The 18284-nt window shown below is 44.3% G+C and overlaps 1 protein-coding gene across 9 annotated transcripts in view; it reads right to left on the minus strand.

Annotated features, from left to right (window-relative positions):
- STX8 (syntaxin 8) overlaps nt 1-18284 on the minus strand; it is a 258093-nt gene that overhangs the window by 83504 nt on the left and 156305 nt on the right. For all 9 annotated transcript variants that reach the window (XM_049110214.1, XM_049110216.1, XM_049110215.1 and 6 more), the window contains one exon: nt 17467-17568. In XM_049110214.1, the coding sequence (XP_048966171.1) occupies nt 17467-17568 (102 nt within the window). The remainder of the gene's footprint in view (nt 1-17466; nt 17569-18284) is intronic.

Consider the following 18284-nt stretch of genomic DNA (forward strand, 5'->3'; position numbering starts at 1 on the left):
TTTATTTCTTCATGAGAGACACAGAAAGAGAGGCAGAGACACAAGCAGAGGGAGAAGCAGGCTCCATGCGAGAAGCCTGATGCAGGACTCGATCCCAGTGACCTGAGCCAAAGGCAGACACTCAACCGCAGAGCCACCCAGGCATCTGGGTGTATCCTTTACTGAGATACATCTGGAAGGTGTATCCTTTACTGAGATGATGAGTAGAGAAGGGCAGTGGGGAGAGGAAGATGGAAAGTCTGAAAGTTTTCCTGAAAGAAAACAGGAAAGAAGAAAAAGGTCTAAAAAGAGAAGAGAGAAGGGAGCAGAGGCTGCACAGGGAGAAAGAAGCCAGCGCCCAGAGCCAGAGATGCAACTTCAAGAGTGATAGGTACAGGCTCTACTGGTTGCCACAGAGCTCATTAAAGTCAGCCCCTTGGGGGATGCTCACACTCCAGGGCTGTGGGCTCAGAGAATGACACTTGACCCTTGGACAACGAGGAGTTAGAGACGCTGGCCCCCAGGCTGCTGAAAATCTGTATAACTTTTGACTCCCTCCCCAAAATGTAACTACTAACAGTCTGCTGCTGACTAGAAGCCTTACTGATAACACCACCCATTAATGCACATTCTGTACGTTATATGTATTCTATGCTGTACTCTTACAGGAAAGTAAGCTAGAGGGAAGAAAATGTTATTTAAAAGAATCACAAGGAAGAAAAAATACATTTACAGTACTATACTGCATTTGTTGAAAAAGATCTGTGTATGAGTGGACCTGCATGCATAGTTCAAACCCATGTTGTTCAAGGGTCCAGTGTGTATATGGCATCCTCCCCTCCGGAGCTCAGGACCTTGAGCCCAACTTGTAACATCTGCACAGAGGAGAAGAGATATTACTGCCTGTGGGAATTACTACCCTCAAAATAAACCCATCAGCCCAGTGAGAAAAAGTTGAATAGAGAGCCTCACATGTGTAGGCAGAAATTCTGCAAAGGGTTCCTTCTTACCTTCCATTGCCTACAAACCAGATGGTATCTCGAGCATTTATTTGGCAATGCCAGAGACCCCCGATCTGGCTTCTTTGAAATGAATGGTACAGATAAACAAATCTGTATATCACTCGGACAGAAAAACTCAGTAAAACCACCAGGTTCATTCTGAGGGTTATAACTGGTATAATCAGCAGTAATTTGATCTTTTTCCCCAAAAGACCCATGTAATATATGCCTTTAAATACCCAAATCTTCTAATTTGCCACAGGCAAGTTGTTATGTTCAGTTTAGTGAGGGTTAGAACAGCCATAGGACAAAGAGAAGCTCCTTCCAGATGGCTCTCCATTTCCCGCCTGTCACACATAAAATTGTATCACGATTATAGTCTCCACTTTGCAAAGTGCTTAGAAATATTTATTTAGTACTGATAGGCTAAAAGGGCTCTTGTTCTGAGAAATTTGCCTAGGGTCTAGAATTTTCACCACCTGGCAATAAAGGTGCTTTCTGGGGATAGGGGGTGGAAGTGGGGGCAGTGAGGGGAGAATATTTAAAGTCCAGCACATCTCGCTATTAAATTGATTGGAGCCAGCACAAAAATATAAGACGCAGTTAAGAAATACATACGGAAGAAGGAAAACCACAGAAGCCCTTCTAGATCACATTAAAAAACAGGAAGAAATGGGACACCTGGGGTGGCTCAGTGGTTGAGCACCTGCCTTCAGCTCAGGGCGTGATCCCGGGGTCCTGGGATCGAGTCCCACATCGTGCTCCCTGCAGAGAGCCTGCTTCTCCCTCTGCCTGTGTCTCTGCCTCTCTGTGTGTGTCTCTCATGAATAAATTAAATCTTAAACAAAACAAAACAGGAAGAAAGAAAGAGAAGCTGAGTTGAAAAGACAGGCAGAAGAGATGTAAATCTGCATCAGGGAGAGGATGACCATTGCTTGGAAGGACTGGAAGTTTCACTTTGCTAAGGCATGGTAAGCATAAAACAGATCCCTGATGTCACAGTTAGTGCCTGCTGCCCGAGCAAAGTGAAAAAGCACATCCCCGTACCCTTAGAGGCTTCATTACCTGTTAACAAAATGGAAGTGAGAGGAGCAAGGAGAGACAAATGGCATCCCTCATTTATCAAGGATAAATATGCTCAAGAGTCATGTTACTGAAATGATATGAAAAGTATAAAGCCAAGGGCTGATGATAGGAAGAAGGAAGTCTCTGTAAATCAAACATTCCAGGCACAAAACTTTCCTTTCAGGTTTCAGAAATAAATTGCCAATATTTTGGATCTAGGAATATTTCAGTGATCAGTTAACTGTGCCTTACTAATGCTAATAAGAATGACAAAAATAAGATACGGCAACAATAATGCTTAATTCTCCTACAGTTATTTGTGAGATGTCCTCTAGTTTTTGAGGGTGTTTTTGTTACTTTTTTTATTTTGCTTAGGCAAATCTGTTTCGATATAATTAAGATTCTGTTATCACATCATATAAAAAACAGTTGTATGGAATAGTATTGTACATTATTTTTAAATGACGCCAAGGAATCTTAGAAATTATATAACTTTGCCATAATTTCATGAAATGAAATTTCCCTTGTTTTTTAAATAAAAAAATTTTTTATTGTGGCCAAATGCGCGTGCCATGATATTTACCATGCGAACCATCTTTAAGTGTGTGGTTCTGTGGGCACTTAAGTCTGTTCACAGTGTGCGTGACCACCATATCTATTCATCTTTATTTTATTTATTTATTTTTTAAAGTACTTTACATGCCCATTTTCTTTTTTTTTTTTTTTTAATTTTTATTTATTTATGATAGTCACAGAGAGAGAGAGAGAGAGAGGCAGAGACACAGGCAGAGGGAGAAGCAGGCTCCATGCACCGGGAGCCCGATGTGGGATTCGATCCCGGGTCTCCAGGATCGTGCCCTGGGCCAAAGGCAGGCGCCAAACCGCTGCGCCACCCAGGGATCCCTCTATTCATCTTTAAAGAGACCATTCTCCAATTTCTTTTCATTCCTCCGTGTATTTACAGGAAGGAAGCTATACCAGACCAATGCCAACACAACAATGAAAACGCTCAGATCCACATCTACAAGAAATTTTTAAAATATAGAAGACTTTTTCAGAAATCCGAAAGTCATTTTGAAAGGAGCTATTACTTCAAGGGCCAAAGTCTCTAACAGGCATGAGTGAGTATATGGAAGGATATGTGAGGGCCATTCAGGAGACACAAGGCCGATATAGGTACGTGCCTGATGTGCAGATATGAGCAGAGACCCGAGGTGCCTGCCACGGGAGATGGCCTGTGTCACGGGCCACTGAGACTCAAGTCCAATACAAAGATCATTCTGCTGCTAATCCGGAGAAATTGATCTCACTGTTCACACTCACGGGCAGAGAAAACTCATCAGTGATTGAAAATGAGCCCCAAATCAATTTTTCTTAGGAATTTAACGCTGGCTCAATGACTGGAAATTGTCACGATCACTTGGCTGTGAGATAAAAAGAAAAGGTGAGCCAAAAAATAAATACCAAGTCACTGGTGAGTTGTGGTGTAGCCGATGGAGGGATCTCTCAAGCTCTCAATGAAACATCTAGGGTCGAGTTCCTTAAATGTTAATAACTGGCTGATAACGCTGCATGTCCAAGGGGCTTGGTAAGGGAGAATTATCTATTTTTTGAATACTTACAAATTCCCAATCCCTTCTACTTCACTCCAACATAATGTACTTCCGGGTGGGCATGTTTCATTAGGATCAGGAGAAAGTCATAGGGGCAGATGCTCTGGACCATCAGCACTGCCACAAAGCAAGCTGAAGGGTGAAGAGCAAGTACGAGTGGGGTTCACTCATGATCGGAACAACAAACGTGTCCGACAGAGATGCTATGTACAGAGTTAGATGTTACTATGGCCAGGTGTGAGTTGTTACCATTTCTAAGATGACAGCAATGCTCAACTTTATTTATCAGTGGTTGCTATGTCTCCTAAGCAATGTTGGGTATCACAGTTAATGTCCAAGTAAAACCACCCCATTCTCTGAGCACCCACCAAAAACTGGCTGGGGGCTAGGAGGCCCCCTAAACAGAGGGGACACAGGAAATCAGGTGGATAATCTGATGCCTGTTTCTGTTTTGATTACACATGAAGAAGATAATCTACTTGTGAACAACTGTGACTTTAACAACCCTAAAACCAGCTAGGTGCTCATCTGATCCAGTTTATACTTACATTTTGTAAGAGGGGAGAGGCATGAAAATCTGTACTAAAAGCTTAAATCTCAGAGATTTTTTTTTAAGATTTTTATTTATTATTCATGAGAGACACAGAGGGAGAGAGAGAGACAGACAGACATAAGCAGAGGGAGAAGCAGGCTCCATGCAGGGAGCCTGATGTGGGACTCGATCCCAGGTCTCCAGGATCACGCCCTGAGCCAAAGGCAGACACTCAACCGCTGAGCCACTCAGGCGTCCCTCAGAGATGTTTTTCAAAAAGTTAAAAAAAAAAAATGCCTGCCAACTCATTTCTAAAAATGTAACTAGAAATAGCCTGATGTGAGAGCAAAGTGCTAGGAATCTCTTTCTAGCAGCTACTTTTGAACACAGAACCAGGAGTTACACCTATAACCCCATTCCTTTATTTTCCTATTTGGGTACAGACTAAAATCCACCAAACTGTCTATCTTCCATTAAAAATTTCTGCCTTTCTTGTTTTTTTTTTCTGATGAGAAAAATCATAGACATTGGTTAATAATTTTTTTTTTTTTTGGTTAATAATGTTTACAACCAACTTAGCATCATGTGATGATGCAGATAGAATTAAGGTATGTTCAGGTATGTTCAGAATTAATTAATCCCTGTTCAGGTATGACTTAATTCTGCAAGTATCTAACTTGGTGCTGGCCAACCTGCGGGGAATGAGACAGACACAGTTTGAGTCTAGACCCCTGGCTCATCTCTGATTTATTACTCTGTGTGCATGTGTTGGGTGTGGCAGGATTGCGGGCAGCAGGGTCCCTGATGCTCTTCAAAGGGGTATGGAAAGAGGACGACAGATTGGGTGAGCTGCAAAGAGCATCTAGTCTCAGCCACTGGTTTTACATGGACAGAGACATCCAGTGACGTCCTGTTCTCGGGCTTACCCAGCTTGGGTAATTTCCGTCAGGATCATAACCCAATTCTTCATTTCATTTTAATTTACAAATACAAAAGAAAACCCATTTATGAATGGGAAGCACTTGGGTGTGACGGTGAAGACCTGAAGGGTTAGGTTGGGCTGGCAACATGCTGAGCAGGTGTCAGGCATTCTCTCCCGCCCACAGGCAGTAGGCAAATAACAGAGGTAAAGTATACTTTGAGTATGCAAAACACAACTTGTCCCAGGCCTCCTGACCATCCTTTGAAGCTGGCCAGGGCCTTCAGGTCCCACAGGGCCAGCTGAAAGCACATGAAGTCACTAGTGAACAGACAGTACCGGAAAGCACGCACAAACACGTACACAGGGTAGCACCGACCAAGGCCCACACAGTGTAATTACGACCTCCCAGCCCAACAGAAGCTACTCTTGGAAATCACACCTTATCTTTCCAAACCATACCAAGCAAAAACAATAATCAAAAAATGATTCTACTTTGTGATCATCTCTGACCCCTTGATGATAGCCTCGCGGCAGATTACAGAAGCGTGGAGGCTTCTGAGGCAGTGGTGGCGATAGCTCTGAAGCTGTCAGCCCCTATCAATCACCTTCCATTAAATAAAGGTTTTCCAATTTTGCGCTTCTCTCAAAAGCTTCGTTTTGCCTGGATTAAGCTGAAGCACCGACATCTGAACTTACTGCTCCTATTTCTCCCTCCCAAATAAATGCTGTTAGCAGAAAAATGGGCTTTTCTCCAGTAGAGACTCAAAATCAAAGCAGACAACAGTGATGTGGTCACAATATACAAGATATCTGACCACAAACCCTTCACACGTGCATTATACACATTTCATGAACAAACACAGGGCCTGGGAAGGAGGGAGGAGGTAAGTGTGCCTGGGGAGGGAAACACATCAGGGGCAAACCCAATATGGTCATCAGAGCACCAAAGATTTCTCCTGGGTTTCAGAAGCAGATCTCCTAAGAGTTGTAAACTGTATGCTTTTACTACTCGGTATCTATCACCTAATGCAGCAGGTAGGTCTAAGAGAGGGAAACAATTTTAAATCAGTTGGGAAAAGCATGTTAAAAAAATAAGCACCTTATGCAGAGAGACTCATCTTATTTCTCTGTGTAGTGCTGAGAGCTGGAAGGGGACGTTTGCTGCATTCATACACCAAACCAGAAGATGTGGGCCACGGTTTATATAAATATGATCAAGATTCCACTCATGCACATCTTCCTATACTGATAAACAGACTCGATCGTCATTATTTTTAATGGCTACATAAACGTGACAAGAGCCAGAAACAGAGCGACGAGAATATCAAGTGACAAAGAAGGGAGAGGGAGATTTCAGAGTCATTCTCAAACAGGTCCAGGGGGCTGACTCGATGGATGTGAACGAGAGGTCCACAAGTGTACGTTGTGACATGTTTTATTTGGCCCATGTGGACATTTTTTTAAAATAATTTACGGTCAACACGAACATACTAGGCGATTTCACTGGAAGACCCAGAATTCAGGCTTCTCCCAAGAAAACGAGCGTGGGGCTGCTTTGGAGCTGGGGACATCCAGTGTATGAAGAAGATGCATGATTGCGAGGATGCCGGGGGACAGGCCAGAGAAACGGACTGGCAGCAGGCAAAGACACAGACCTTGAACTTTAGGGGAAGTCTGGGTTTAGGATGGGAACTGCCGGTCGACCGTTGTACCGTCCAGAAGAGCAGATGAATAAGCTTCAGGGTAAAGTGCCAGGAAGACTGAGTAGAAGCAGGAAGAAGGAAGGCAATGCCAGCCCAAAGGGGCCTGGGTTTGTGGCCTGGGCTCCCCTTGGGCTGGCCCAGCTTTGCCACCATGCACTTTCCTTGAAGTTCTCCGGCCAGCCCCCCACTTCTTGTTTGAGAAATCGAGTGTTGTTCGGGCCTTAGTACCTCCCGCAAGCCTGCATTTCCTACTGCCCGGAATGCTAACCTGCCTCTGCTGTATTCCCACTCAACTTTCCAGAACGAGTGGCCCCAATCAAGTTGCTTCGATGGGGTTGTGTGCACATCCAGTAGACTTTATTGCGCTGCCCTTGCCGCCTTCCTGGGTGCTCCCTGAGGCCAGCCACCAGGTCTTCTCTGACTCCTCTTCAGTGCCCAGTGGATGGTGGCATACAGCAAACACCAGAACAAAGGAAGGGAAGGGGTGAGCAGCTGGAGAGGCAGGATGATCTTGGGATAACACTGTGTCATGGGAATCGAGGAAGAAGGGATTTCCGGTAGACAGACCTCAAATACCAGAAGTTATTCAAGGAGAGTGAGGATTTTAGCAACACTCTGTGGCTAACAAGTCTGAGTGGAGGCTGGTTTCTGCTACATCACTGGAAAGTAATTTGGCAATATTATCAACCTAACAGTGCTCCCATCCTGGGCCTAAATAAATCTACTTAGGAAATAAGTCATGATGTTGTAATGGCTGCCTTTTGTTTTGCTTTTTTTTTTTTTTTTTTCCCTGGCTGTCCAGATCCAGCCCCAGGTTCCATTTTGAGGGAGCTCCTTAATGAAGTCCAATGTGACCAGATGCCTCCTCTGCCCACCACTGGCAGCCAGGCCTGGCTGGTTCTGCACCCCTTCTCTGACCAACAGAGGTGGGGACACTTAGCTACTCTGGCCTGCAGCATCCTGGCCTTGCTCTCTCTGCCCAGGGATGAGTGCTCTGTCTCCATCCCTCCAGCCTCCTGGCCCTTTTCTGTTCAAACAACCTCCCCATCAGGGCCCTGTCGAAATAAGAGCCAGACCCCATGTCTGATTCTGGCCCTGGAAGGATCCTACCTCATACCCTACTTGACAGGAAAAAAAAAATCTTATTTTTTTAAAAGATTTATCATTCATTCATTCATTCATTCATTCATTCATTCATTTGAGACAGAGAGAGAAAGAGAGAGAAAGGCAGAGACACAGGCAGAGGGAGAAGCAGGCTCCATGTGGGGAGCCCGATGTGGGACTCGATCCTGGGACTCCAAGATCACACCCTGGGCCAAAGGCAAATAAATGCCCAACCACTGAGCCACCCAGGCGTCCCAGAAAAAAATTTTATATACAGAAAAAAGCTTGATGTATGTAATACAGCATTATTTATACAGCCAAATGAGGGAACAGTTGAAGAGCCCCCAAACAAGCCCCCCTAAGTAAATGATGCTACATCTATTTGACTGAACAGTACTCTTGATGCCAAAAGAAAAAAAGGGCTTATAATAAAATGTTAAAAAGATAGAAGGATTAAAAATAGAGTACTGTAAAAAAAAAAAAAATAGAGTACTGTCATCATTGTGTAAAAATACTATGAGTAGAAAAAAAATGACTAGAGGTACCAAAATATTAAGATCAGAAGTAGATTTTCCTTGAAGTTTCAATTAATAAGTTAGAAAAGTATTCCAGGCACCGACAGTCTCTGGCCAGCAGGCTCCAAGCCTGGCTGGCTCACAGTGCTCTCAGGGAACGTGTTAGCTCTGAATGTTCTAGCAAACCCTCCTCTCCAGTTCTGACACAGGTCTGCCCACCTTCCCTTCTGTCCTGCTCTCCTTTTCTCCCCTCCCTCACTCCCTCACATGGGGTCTCAGATTACACATCCTGCTTACTTTGAGTTTCCATGTTACCAGACCAGACCCAGGGGAAGCCCGTCCTGCTCCCTCCTCAGGCCTCTGCTCCCATGGTGCATCCTCCTGGAACCCTGGAGCCCCCAGGCTGAGATCCTTCTCTACCTGCACCACCTGCAGTCACTGGGGATCTACACTGGGTCCTTCTCCACTCTACAGTCCCCCGGGAAAGGTGCTGTACCCTACTCACCCTTCGGCTCCAGGATCGAGCCCAGTGTCTGGCCCACAGCTGATGCCGTGTGCTGATAGAGAAGAAAAGAATGAATGGATGGATGGGAGATGAAGCTTGAGCACAAGATGGCTTTGAAGGCAGACATGAATCAGTGGAGGGCTGGGCATAGACGTGGAATGAAAGACAGCAGTGGGGCACAGAGACAGAAGCAGGTCTGTAAAGAATAAGGGAACAGATGAATTTCACTGGATTATCTCAGTATCTCAGGAGGAGAAGAGAAAGAAGCAGATGATAGGGCAAGAATATTATTCTCAATAAGCAGTAAGAGAAACAAAAGAACCCGCACAGTTATTCTTCTGCTCTGTAGTTAGATATCTAATTATCTGTGTTGTATGTTGGCAAATTGAACTCCAATAAAAAAAATAAAATAAAATAAATTATCTGTGTTGGTGGTGGTTTTATTTATTTTTTAAGATTTTATTTATTTATTGAGAGAGAGAGCATGAGTAGGGAGAGGGAGAAGCAGACTCCGCAATGAGCAGGGAGCCCGATATGGGGCTTGATCTCATAACCCTCAGATCATGACCTGAACCAAAGGCAGATGCTTAACACACCGAGCTACCCAGGTGCCCCTGTTGTAGGGTTTTGAAAACAATTCCTTGAGAGATTTAATGGTCTCCAAGTTTAGTTAAATAAGCCAGACAACTTAAAATTCAGCTTCCTACTTGTGTTAGGTTCAAAAGAGCTAATATAAGAAAAATATATGTTCGCGCTTATCTGAGGGAAGGCAGCGCCCTCCGCGATGTGCTAGAGGTGCCCCTTACCAATTTCAGGCCCGATAATGGCTTCAGCCACAAAATTATAAACTTTAGTTTATTTGAAAGAAAGGGACTCCATTTCCAATTTAATGATGATGTGAACCTCCAAGCTCCAGAATATCCCTGTCCAACTTTCTCAGATCATCACTGTACTCCTTAACAGCCCTGCTTTGCTGACTTCCAATGGTCCGAGCCTCTGAATCTTATTTATCAAGGCGACCCTTGGCAACCAATTTACTTTTATTATTTTTTTAAAGATCTTATTCATTTATTCATGAGAGACACAGAGAGAGAGGCAGAGACCAGGCAGACGGAGAAGCAGGTTCCCTGCGGGGAGCCCGATACGGGACTCGATCTCAGGACCTCGGGATCACGCCCTGAGCCGAAGGCAGGTGGTCAACCACTGAGCCACCTAGGGGCCCCTCAGCAACTAATTTAAACCCACACTTTCACATAGGTGGCATGTGCTGAGGACACACTAGAATCACTCACTGTGCCACCAGCTTGCTCTCACTGAATCTGCAGAGTCACCATGTGGTCCCTCATTTTCATAAACGAAGAGGCATGACCTCAGATGGGGCAGGTGGCTTTCCCAGGCACCCAGGTCCTAAGAAGCAGAGCCCACCTTGTGACCCCGCTGGGGCACATTGGTGCTGTGTGGTACTACTTGTAAGCGTCCCTAAGACAGCCACATGCTAAAATGCTGAAGGCCAATCAAAGGTCCCAGGTTTGGACACTGTTAGCGCAATGTCAGTTGGGTGGATTTCTCGCATCTCTCGAGTGTGGCTACAATCACAATCGACGTGCTTAGACAACATTACATAATAGTCAATATGCTGAGAAGCAAGCAGCACTGTCCCTCACCCCGAGTCATTCAGAACTCTCAGTCTGGCCTTCACAATTGGCTTCGTCCGTCCGACTCAGACGAAGCTCTATTTTGAATTCTAATGAGGACGAGGCACACTGAATATTTAACGGCAATGACAAAGGTCTTGCTTTTATGGAGACACCCTGACACAAGCAACAGGATCTGCAAGTACATATTTCCGTGACCCACGGAAAATACCAGTCTAATTCATGTTTGGGAGCTGGAAAAAGAAAATCTTGGTTTCCAGATGCTATTTGGGGGGCCAGGGGTGGGCAGGGAAAACGAAGGAGGAATTGCTGGACAAAGATCTCAGTACAATTTTTACAGCCGGGGCTCCTGAGTGAAAGGTTTACAAAGCAGTGCTTGAATCCTTTGTTAACAACAGCACAAACAAATTCATCACTGGGCCCTGCTGTGTGGCCCCCCGTGCAATTCGGTCTGTGAGAATAACTGGAACTTTCTTCCCTGTGAAAGCGTCTATGACTTATGTATGTATCAGATCAGCAAGGAAGACATGCCCAGGGGAGGGAGACAAAAGACCATTTCACGGTTCACAACCTACTCCTGCACTTAAAATGATCATGTAGTGCCTGCTACCCTCAGCTCACGCGAGTCCCTGCAGTTAAACAAACAGAGTGCCACGTGAACAGTAATCGAGGGACATTTGAGGGGGTTGCTTAACGCCTACCCCACCAACAGTTAAAATATACCTTGCTTGTGGCTTCGCGTGTGTGTGTTTACATGGGAACGATCGCGTCTTGCATTTGGGAAGGGCAGGGGAATCAACCCTTTGCTATGACTTGAGGTCCTGGACCAAGCCCTCTAAACCCTTTCTTATTAAGACCGTAATGTAACTGGCACAGCGTTTGGACATCCTCTTGTAAGTGCTAGCTACTAGCACTTTTGGAAAGGGAATATGGCTTATATTTTCTCAGAGCTTGTCCCCTGGTTGATTCTCTCTGCTGCTGCTGCTGCTACCAAATATGCCCACTGAGTTTCAAATTTCAGGTTTTTTTTTTTTTTTTTTTTTTTAATTTGTAGGAGCTTGGTTTTGGTCCCTTCTCAAGTTTTCTGCTACTTTTTAAGGTTTCCTATTTTCTGAAGATCCTTTCAAGCCTGTCATTTCTTTCTTTAAAATATACCAAGCATAGTTGATTTTAACTATCTGTGTCTGATAATTCTACAACTGTGAGTCTGTGCAGATTGGTAACTGTGGCCTGTTGCTGGTTCTAGCTCATGTTGCTAGGTTATCTTTGTGTGCTGGTCACTGCTCTGAACCATTCGTTTTGGGTTGATTTTTCGAGACCAGGGATAAAGATGCCCTCTTCCTGACAGGCGGGTCATTATTTCTGCCAGGAGCCTAGAGCTTTAGCACCTGTATCTGCCCCAGACCACATACAGAGTATGTGATTTCCTGGCTCATCCTGGGTATGGATGCCCATTACGCAAATCCACATAAGGGCCCTTCTGTGCCCATGACTTGTCAGGAACTATGGTTTTGTCTATTTCCTTCTCTAATTTTCTCAGTGCCAAGGCTGCCTTCTCCATACTTCCCAAGGGTACCTTACTCCTGGTTCACTCTTACCCTAGGGATGCTCTCTGGCCACCCACTTCAATGGGGGAAAGGTCTCCTGTTACACTTTTCAGCTGGGTTGGGCCAGGGTAGTAACTTCTACTCCACCTGTCTGCCTCTCTCTGGATAAAAAGTCCCTGACTCTTGCCTGCGTATGGGCTTTATCAGGAAAATAATCAAACCACCAGAAAGTATCTATGAGTTTAAGGACTCGGGGCGGGGCCACCTGGGTGGCTAAGTCCATTAAGTGTCTAACTCTTGATTTTGGCTCAGGGCATGACCCTGGGGACATGAGATCGAGCCCTGTGTTGGGTCCTACATCAGGCTCTACGTTCAATGTGGAGCACTTCGCTTGGGATTCTCTCCTTCTCCTTCTGCCTCTCCTCCTGCTTATGCTCTCTCGATCTCTCTAAAATAATTTTTTTTTTTTTTAAAGAGAGAGTTTAAGGATTGGAAGTAAAACAAAAGGACAGGTTAATAAACTTGTTCCTTAAAAAAAAATAAACACCAAATTTACCATTTGATTCAGCAAGATGACTTCCGAGCATATACACAAAAAAGCAGTGTCTTGAATCAGTGCTTGTACACCTACGTTCATGCAGGCATTACTCACCATAATGGCCAAAAGGTCTGCTGACAGATAAATGGATAGACAAAATGTAGTATGGATATGCAAAGGAATATTATTTAGCCTGAAAAAGAAAGGAATTCATGACACACACTACAGCATGCAAGAGTACTGAAGAGTTTTTTTGAATGAAATTAGCCAGACACGAAAGGACAAATACTGTGTGAGTTTATTCCTATGAGGTACCTGGTGTCATCAGAAAGCAGTGGTGGCTCACAGGGGCCAGCTGGAGAAGAAGGGAGAGTCAATGTTTCATGGGGTAAGAGCTGGAGAAGATGGAAAGGTTCTGAGGAGGACAGTGCTGAAGGCTGTGTGGCGTGAATGTACTGAACTGCACACTTAAAATCGTTACAATGGGGCAGCCCGGGTGGCTCAGCGGTTTGGCACCTGCCTTTGGCCCAGGGTGTAATCCTGGAAACCCAGGAGCGAGTCCCACATCGGGCTCCCTGCGTGGAGCCTGCTTCTCCCTCTGCCTGTGTCTGTGCTTTTCTCTCTCTCTGTGTCTCTCTCATGAATAAATAAAGAAAATCTTTAAAAAGTAAAAATAAAAAAATAGAATCGTTACAATGGCAAATTTTATATATGTTTTATATTTATGTATCTTTTTACCGTAATAAATTTTTTTAAAAGTTAGGTTATTAGGGGTGCCTGGGCAGCTCAATCACTTAAGCATGTGGCTCTAGCTCAGGTCATGATCTCAGATTGAGCCCCATATCGGGCTCCCTGCTCAGCGGGGAGTATGTTTCTCTCTCTCCCTCTGCTTGTGCTCTCAAATAAATAAAAATAAAATCTTTACCAAAAAAAAAAAAAAAAATTTAGGTCAATCTTGGCAAGGGCTGCTGGACTCGCTCAGTAAATTCCACAGGGCATAGTAAATTCACAGGCTTCGTACTGATCAGCGGGAGACTTAGAAGTTAATTGTGGGGTGTCATGAAGCCAGTCTGACCTCTCTAGAGCTTGGGACTCCTGATGAACCTTTATCAATATGCAGAAACTAGCACTGCTTGCCAACAAACATATACGTAATTATAGATTTCCCTATAAGAATATACACACAATAAATTTTCCTTTAAAGGTAGCAGGCATCAGAAATGCTATAAGGTTAGTTACTGGGGTGTTGATCTATCATACTAATGGCACTGCTAAGTAAATATTAGGGCAAAAAATTGATGAGATAAGAGGAAATAATTTTCTTTGAAGTATTTACACTGAAAGACTAAAGAAATGTCTATTTAACGCGGCTGCACAACTAGACTTCTCTCTTACAAGCCCCTACATATATGGTTAACCGTTGTACAACACAGGTGTGAATTGTGCGGGTCCACTTAACATGTGGACAGTTGTCAATAAACACAGTGTGGTACTATAAATGTACTTTCTCTTCCTTATGATTTTAACATTTTCTCTTCTCTAGCTTCCTTTTTTGTAAGAGTAAAATATAGAATACATATAACATACAAACTATGTGTTAATTGACTGTTAATGTTACAGGTAAAGTTTCCAGTCAACAGTAGTCTTAATAGCTAAGTTTTGAAGGATTCAAAAGCTATATGCAGATTTTCACCTGCCGAGGGGGGGTTCAGCACCCTTGACCTCTCAATTGTGCAAGGGCCAATTGTAATTCTGTTACAGATTATCTATAACTAAATATAAATGGTACATAAGACAAATTTAGAGTTAACTTATTTTAAGATACCAAGTTTTAAAAACATGCATTTTAGTAATTACAAGAATCTCTAAATTTCTTCTATTAAAAAAAATGAAACAGTTCAAGTCAGAAGATGTTATGCACATTTCTGGGTATAAACACCAACACTAAGCAATACCATAAAATAAAAATACTGGCAACAGAAGTAACATTCATTACAACTTCATGAATAACATGTGCAGAGGGCCACTGCTCTGCAAATACAAAAAGCTTACCAATGTGTCTATAAATACATTCATCCCAAATTAATAACAGCGTGGCTGCTTTGCATATAAAAAAGACTTTAAGAAATATTGTCACTGAATTGGGAAGCCTATTCCTACTTTATTTTTAAAGACTTTATTGTATTTATTTTATAAAGATTTTATTTATTCATTCATGAAGACACAGAGAGAGAGAGAGAGAGAGAGAGAGAGAGAGAGGCTAAGACACAGGCAGAGGGAGAAGCAGGCTCCACGCAGGGAGCCCGACATGGGACTTGATCCTGGGTCTCCAGGATCACGCCCTGGGCTGAAGGTGGCGCTAAGCCGCTGAGCCACCAGGGCTGCCCGTATTTATTTATTTAGAGACAGAGTGAGCAAGTGCGGTGGGGGGGGGGTGTGGGCAGAGGGAGAGGGAGAAGAAGAATCTCAAGCAGACTCTGTGCTGAGTGCAGAGCCCAACTCAGGGTTCAATCCCATAACCCTGAGATCACAACCTGAGTCAAAATCAAGAGTCAGATGCTTAACTGCCCAGGACTATTCCTACTTTAGACACGTAGAGATGATAGCTAATACTTGCTCACAGCTTACTCTGTGCCACATACTATTCTAAGTGCTATGTATCTGTATCCATATAATCTGTAACTGTACCTGTATCTTTACCTATATTTATATTGATTCTTTTATCCCTTACAACACGCTCTCAGGGATATATCATTAGCATTCCCATTTCAAAGACAAGGAAACCCAAAGGGGAGTTTTGTGCATTCCCAAGGGCGCATAGCTGGTGACTGGTGGAGCTGGAATGCAAGTCCAGGCTCTGGAACTCCCCCTCTCACACTCTCCCCACTGCAAGGCTTCCCCCCTAAATATGGAAAGTCAGGGAAGATGGCATTAGACACCTCACATATTCTATATACTTTAATTTTGATAACCACATTGTCTGCTCTTTTACAAGCCGGGCAACCAAGACTGAGCAAGCTTAAGTTTCTACAGAAATAAAAATCAATTAAGATATGCAAGAGGAGGGGTATGAACCCCCATCTCTCTATTTCCAAAAGATCTGGTGCAGAACAAAGTCCCTGGGAGCAGAAGTTACATGAGAAGGTTGTTGGTAAAGCAAAAAGCAAGGAGATGTTGCCTTCAGCAGGAAGCAGAAAGAAGTGCACGCTCCTTGGAGCAGCAGCACAGAGTGGCTGGTATCTGGTGTATGAGAACTCCTGGGCTAGGGAGCACAGGCAGGTGGTAACAGGGGAGCAGGGAGGCCCCACAGGGTCCCTGAGGTTCCCGAGGTTCTCGAGTCCTTGGCTGCCTGTCCTCAGTCACCCTGTTGTTCTAGACTTCTGCTTCACCAGCATGTCAGATAAAGAACGTAAGGCCCCCCAGGCTGTACATCTCAGGTCATCCCCGCACAGAGATCTATTTTCTTTTTTCAAGATTTTATTTATTTATTCATGAGAGGCAGAGAGAGAGAGAGAGAGAGAGAGAGAGAGAGGCAGAGACACAGGCAGAGGGAGAAGCAGGCTCCATGCAGGGAGCCCGACGTGGGACTCGATCCCGGGTCTCCAAGATCACACCCTGGGCTGAAGGTGGAGCTAAACCGCTGAGCCACCTGGGTTGCCTGAGATCTATTTTCTAAAACGGGACAGATTGGAGGGAATCCATTGTATTTTTTTTTAATTTTTATTTATTTATGATAGTCACACACAGAGAGAGGCAGAGATATAGGGAGAGGGAGAAGCAGGTTCCATGCACTGGGAGCCCAACGTGGGATTCGATCCCAGGTCTCCAGGATCGCGCCCTGGGCCAAAGGCAGGCGCTAAACCGCTGTGCCACCCAGGGATCCCTCCATTGTATTTTTTGTATCAAAAGAGCTAATAGGCAAAGCACGTGCTCAGACACCGGTGTTTTGAGTGCTGTTGTACTTCTGTTTGCAATAAAGGTATGAGCTTCATAAACCTTATGAGCCTTTGTGAGATGAAGAGCAACCCAGTAGCAATCACTGCAGTCACCACTACTGTCACTACCATCTATCACCACTTACCTCGGGCAAGACACCCTGCATAGGCAATAGACAATTCAAACCTCATAGAACTCTGCATCGGAGCCTCAGCAGTGTAGCAAGTACCTGCACCAGAATGTCCTGCCGTATTTGTTAAATAAGGAACACTTATCCACTCCATCCTGGCCCTACTTAATCAGAACCTCTAGGGCAGGACCAGGGCATCTAAGCTCATGATCATAAAAAGGCACAAAGGAAGCAAGATCGCTTTTAACACCCGCGAGGATCTACCAGCACCCATCTGCATATCGTCACATAATTTCCCAAACTGGTATTCCTCTGTAAACACACAGAGAGGTTTCCTATTTTAAATTTTAAAAGATTAGCAATGCATTGTACTTCTCCCATACCTGGAGCAAGTCACTTCGTTTTATTTTATTTCAGTATTATTTTTTTAAGGAGGCTCCACACTAGGCATGGGGCTTGAACTCACGACCCTGAAATCAAGACCTGAGCTGAGATCAAAAGTGGTATGCTTAATGGACAGGGCCACCCAGCCCTACATCTCACTTCATTTTCACAAGATTTGGGTCTCTTTTAGCAATTTCAATGCTTCATTAAATGGGACTGTCTGCATTAGAAGAGCAACCAGATCCCTGCAGGAATTAGACAAATGTGGGAAAATGAAAGCAGAGTAAATCTGCAGGCTTTGAGAGAGGCAAAATCTTAAGGTTAGCTTATCCTTTACCGCAAGACGTTGACTTTCTGTCCACCATGTTCACACGCCTGGTCTCGGTGCGGAGCTTCCCATCTGTGTTTTCCACCAGGTTGGCAAGGTCATCAATTATCTCTAGAAAGGAAGACAGAAATTCGTGGTTAATACTGCAGAAAGACCTTGGCTCACATCACAGGATCATAGCCATGGCCAGCCTCCCCACTAATTCTCTCCCGTGCAGTGAGGGAAAAGGTAAAGAGCTCATGTATGTTTCCTGCAATCTGCAATTCCGATTCATAAAAGGTGGAGGTGGCATGAGGGGGGGGTGTAGTAGTAAAGAAAAAACCTGATTTCCCATGAGTCTGGGACACAGAGGAGGATTAACTGTCAGAAGTCCAAGGGAGAGAAAGCAAGACCCAGCAAAGTTATGCTCAGCCAGCTGTCATTCCAGCATAAGGCTAGTGGACAGACTCCGGGGGACTCCAGTGACCACTGGGGTCCTTCTTGAGAAAGCCACTTGATGATGAAATCTAGCCAAGCAAGAGGTGAGTAGAAATAAAGAAATCTAGGATGGAGAAGACAGAGACCATGACTAAAGATATGGTGGAGAGAGCTGGGGCCATCGAAATATTGAGCCCGGGGATCAACAGACACATGGATTATGTTATAGAAAGGTAGATAAATGTTGTACATGGTGATGCTGTAATTATAACTGGAAGTCAGGAAGCAGTTGGGGGCTGGGGTTTGGGGGCGGGGTGGGGGAGGTGGAAGGAAGTTGGACATGTTAATTTCTCCATCACTTCACAGAGGAGTCCTATTGAGTTGTTGAAAAGGGAAACATATGGGGATGT

Source organism: Canis lupus, chromosome 5 (assembly GCF_003254725.2).
Source record: "Canis lupus dingo isolate Sandy chromosome 5, ASM325472v2, whole genome shotgun sequence".
Classification (NCBI taxonomy): domain Eukaryota; kingdom Metazoa; phylum Chordata; class Mammalia; order Carnivora; family Canidae; genus Canis; species Canis lupus.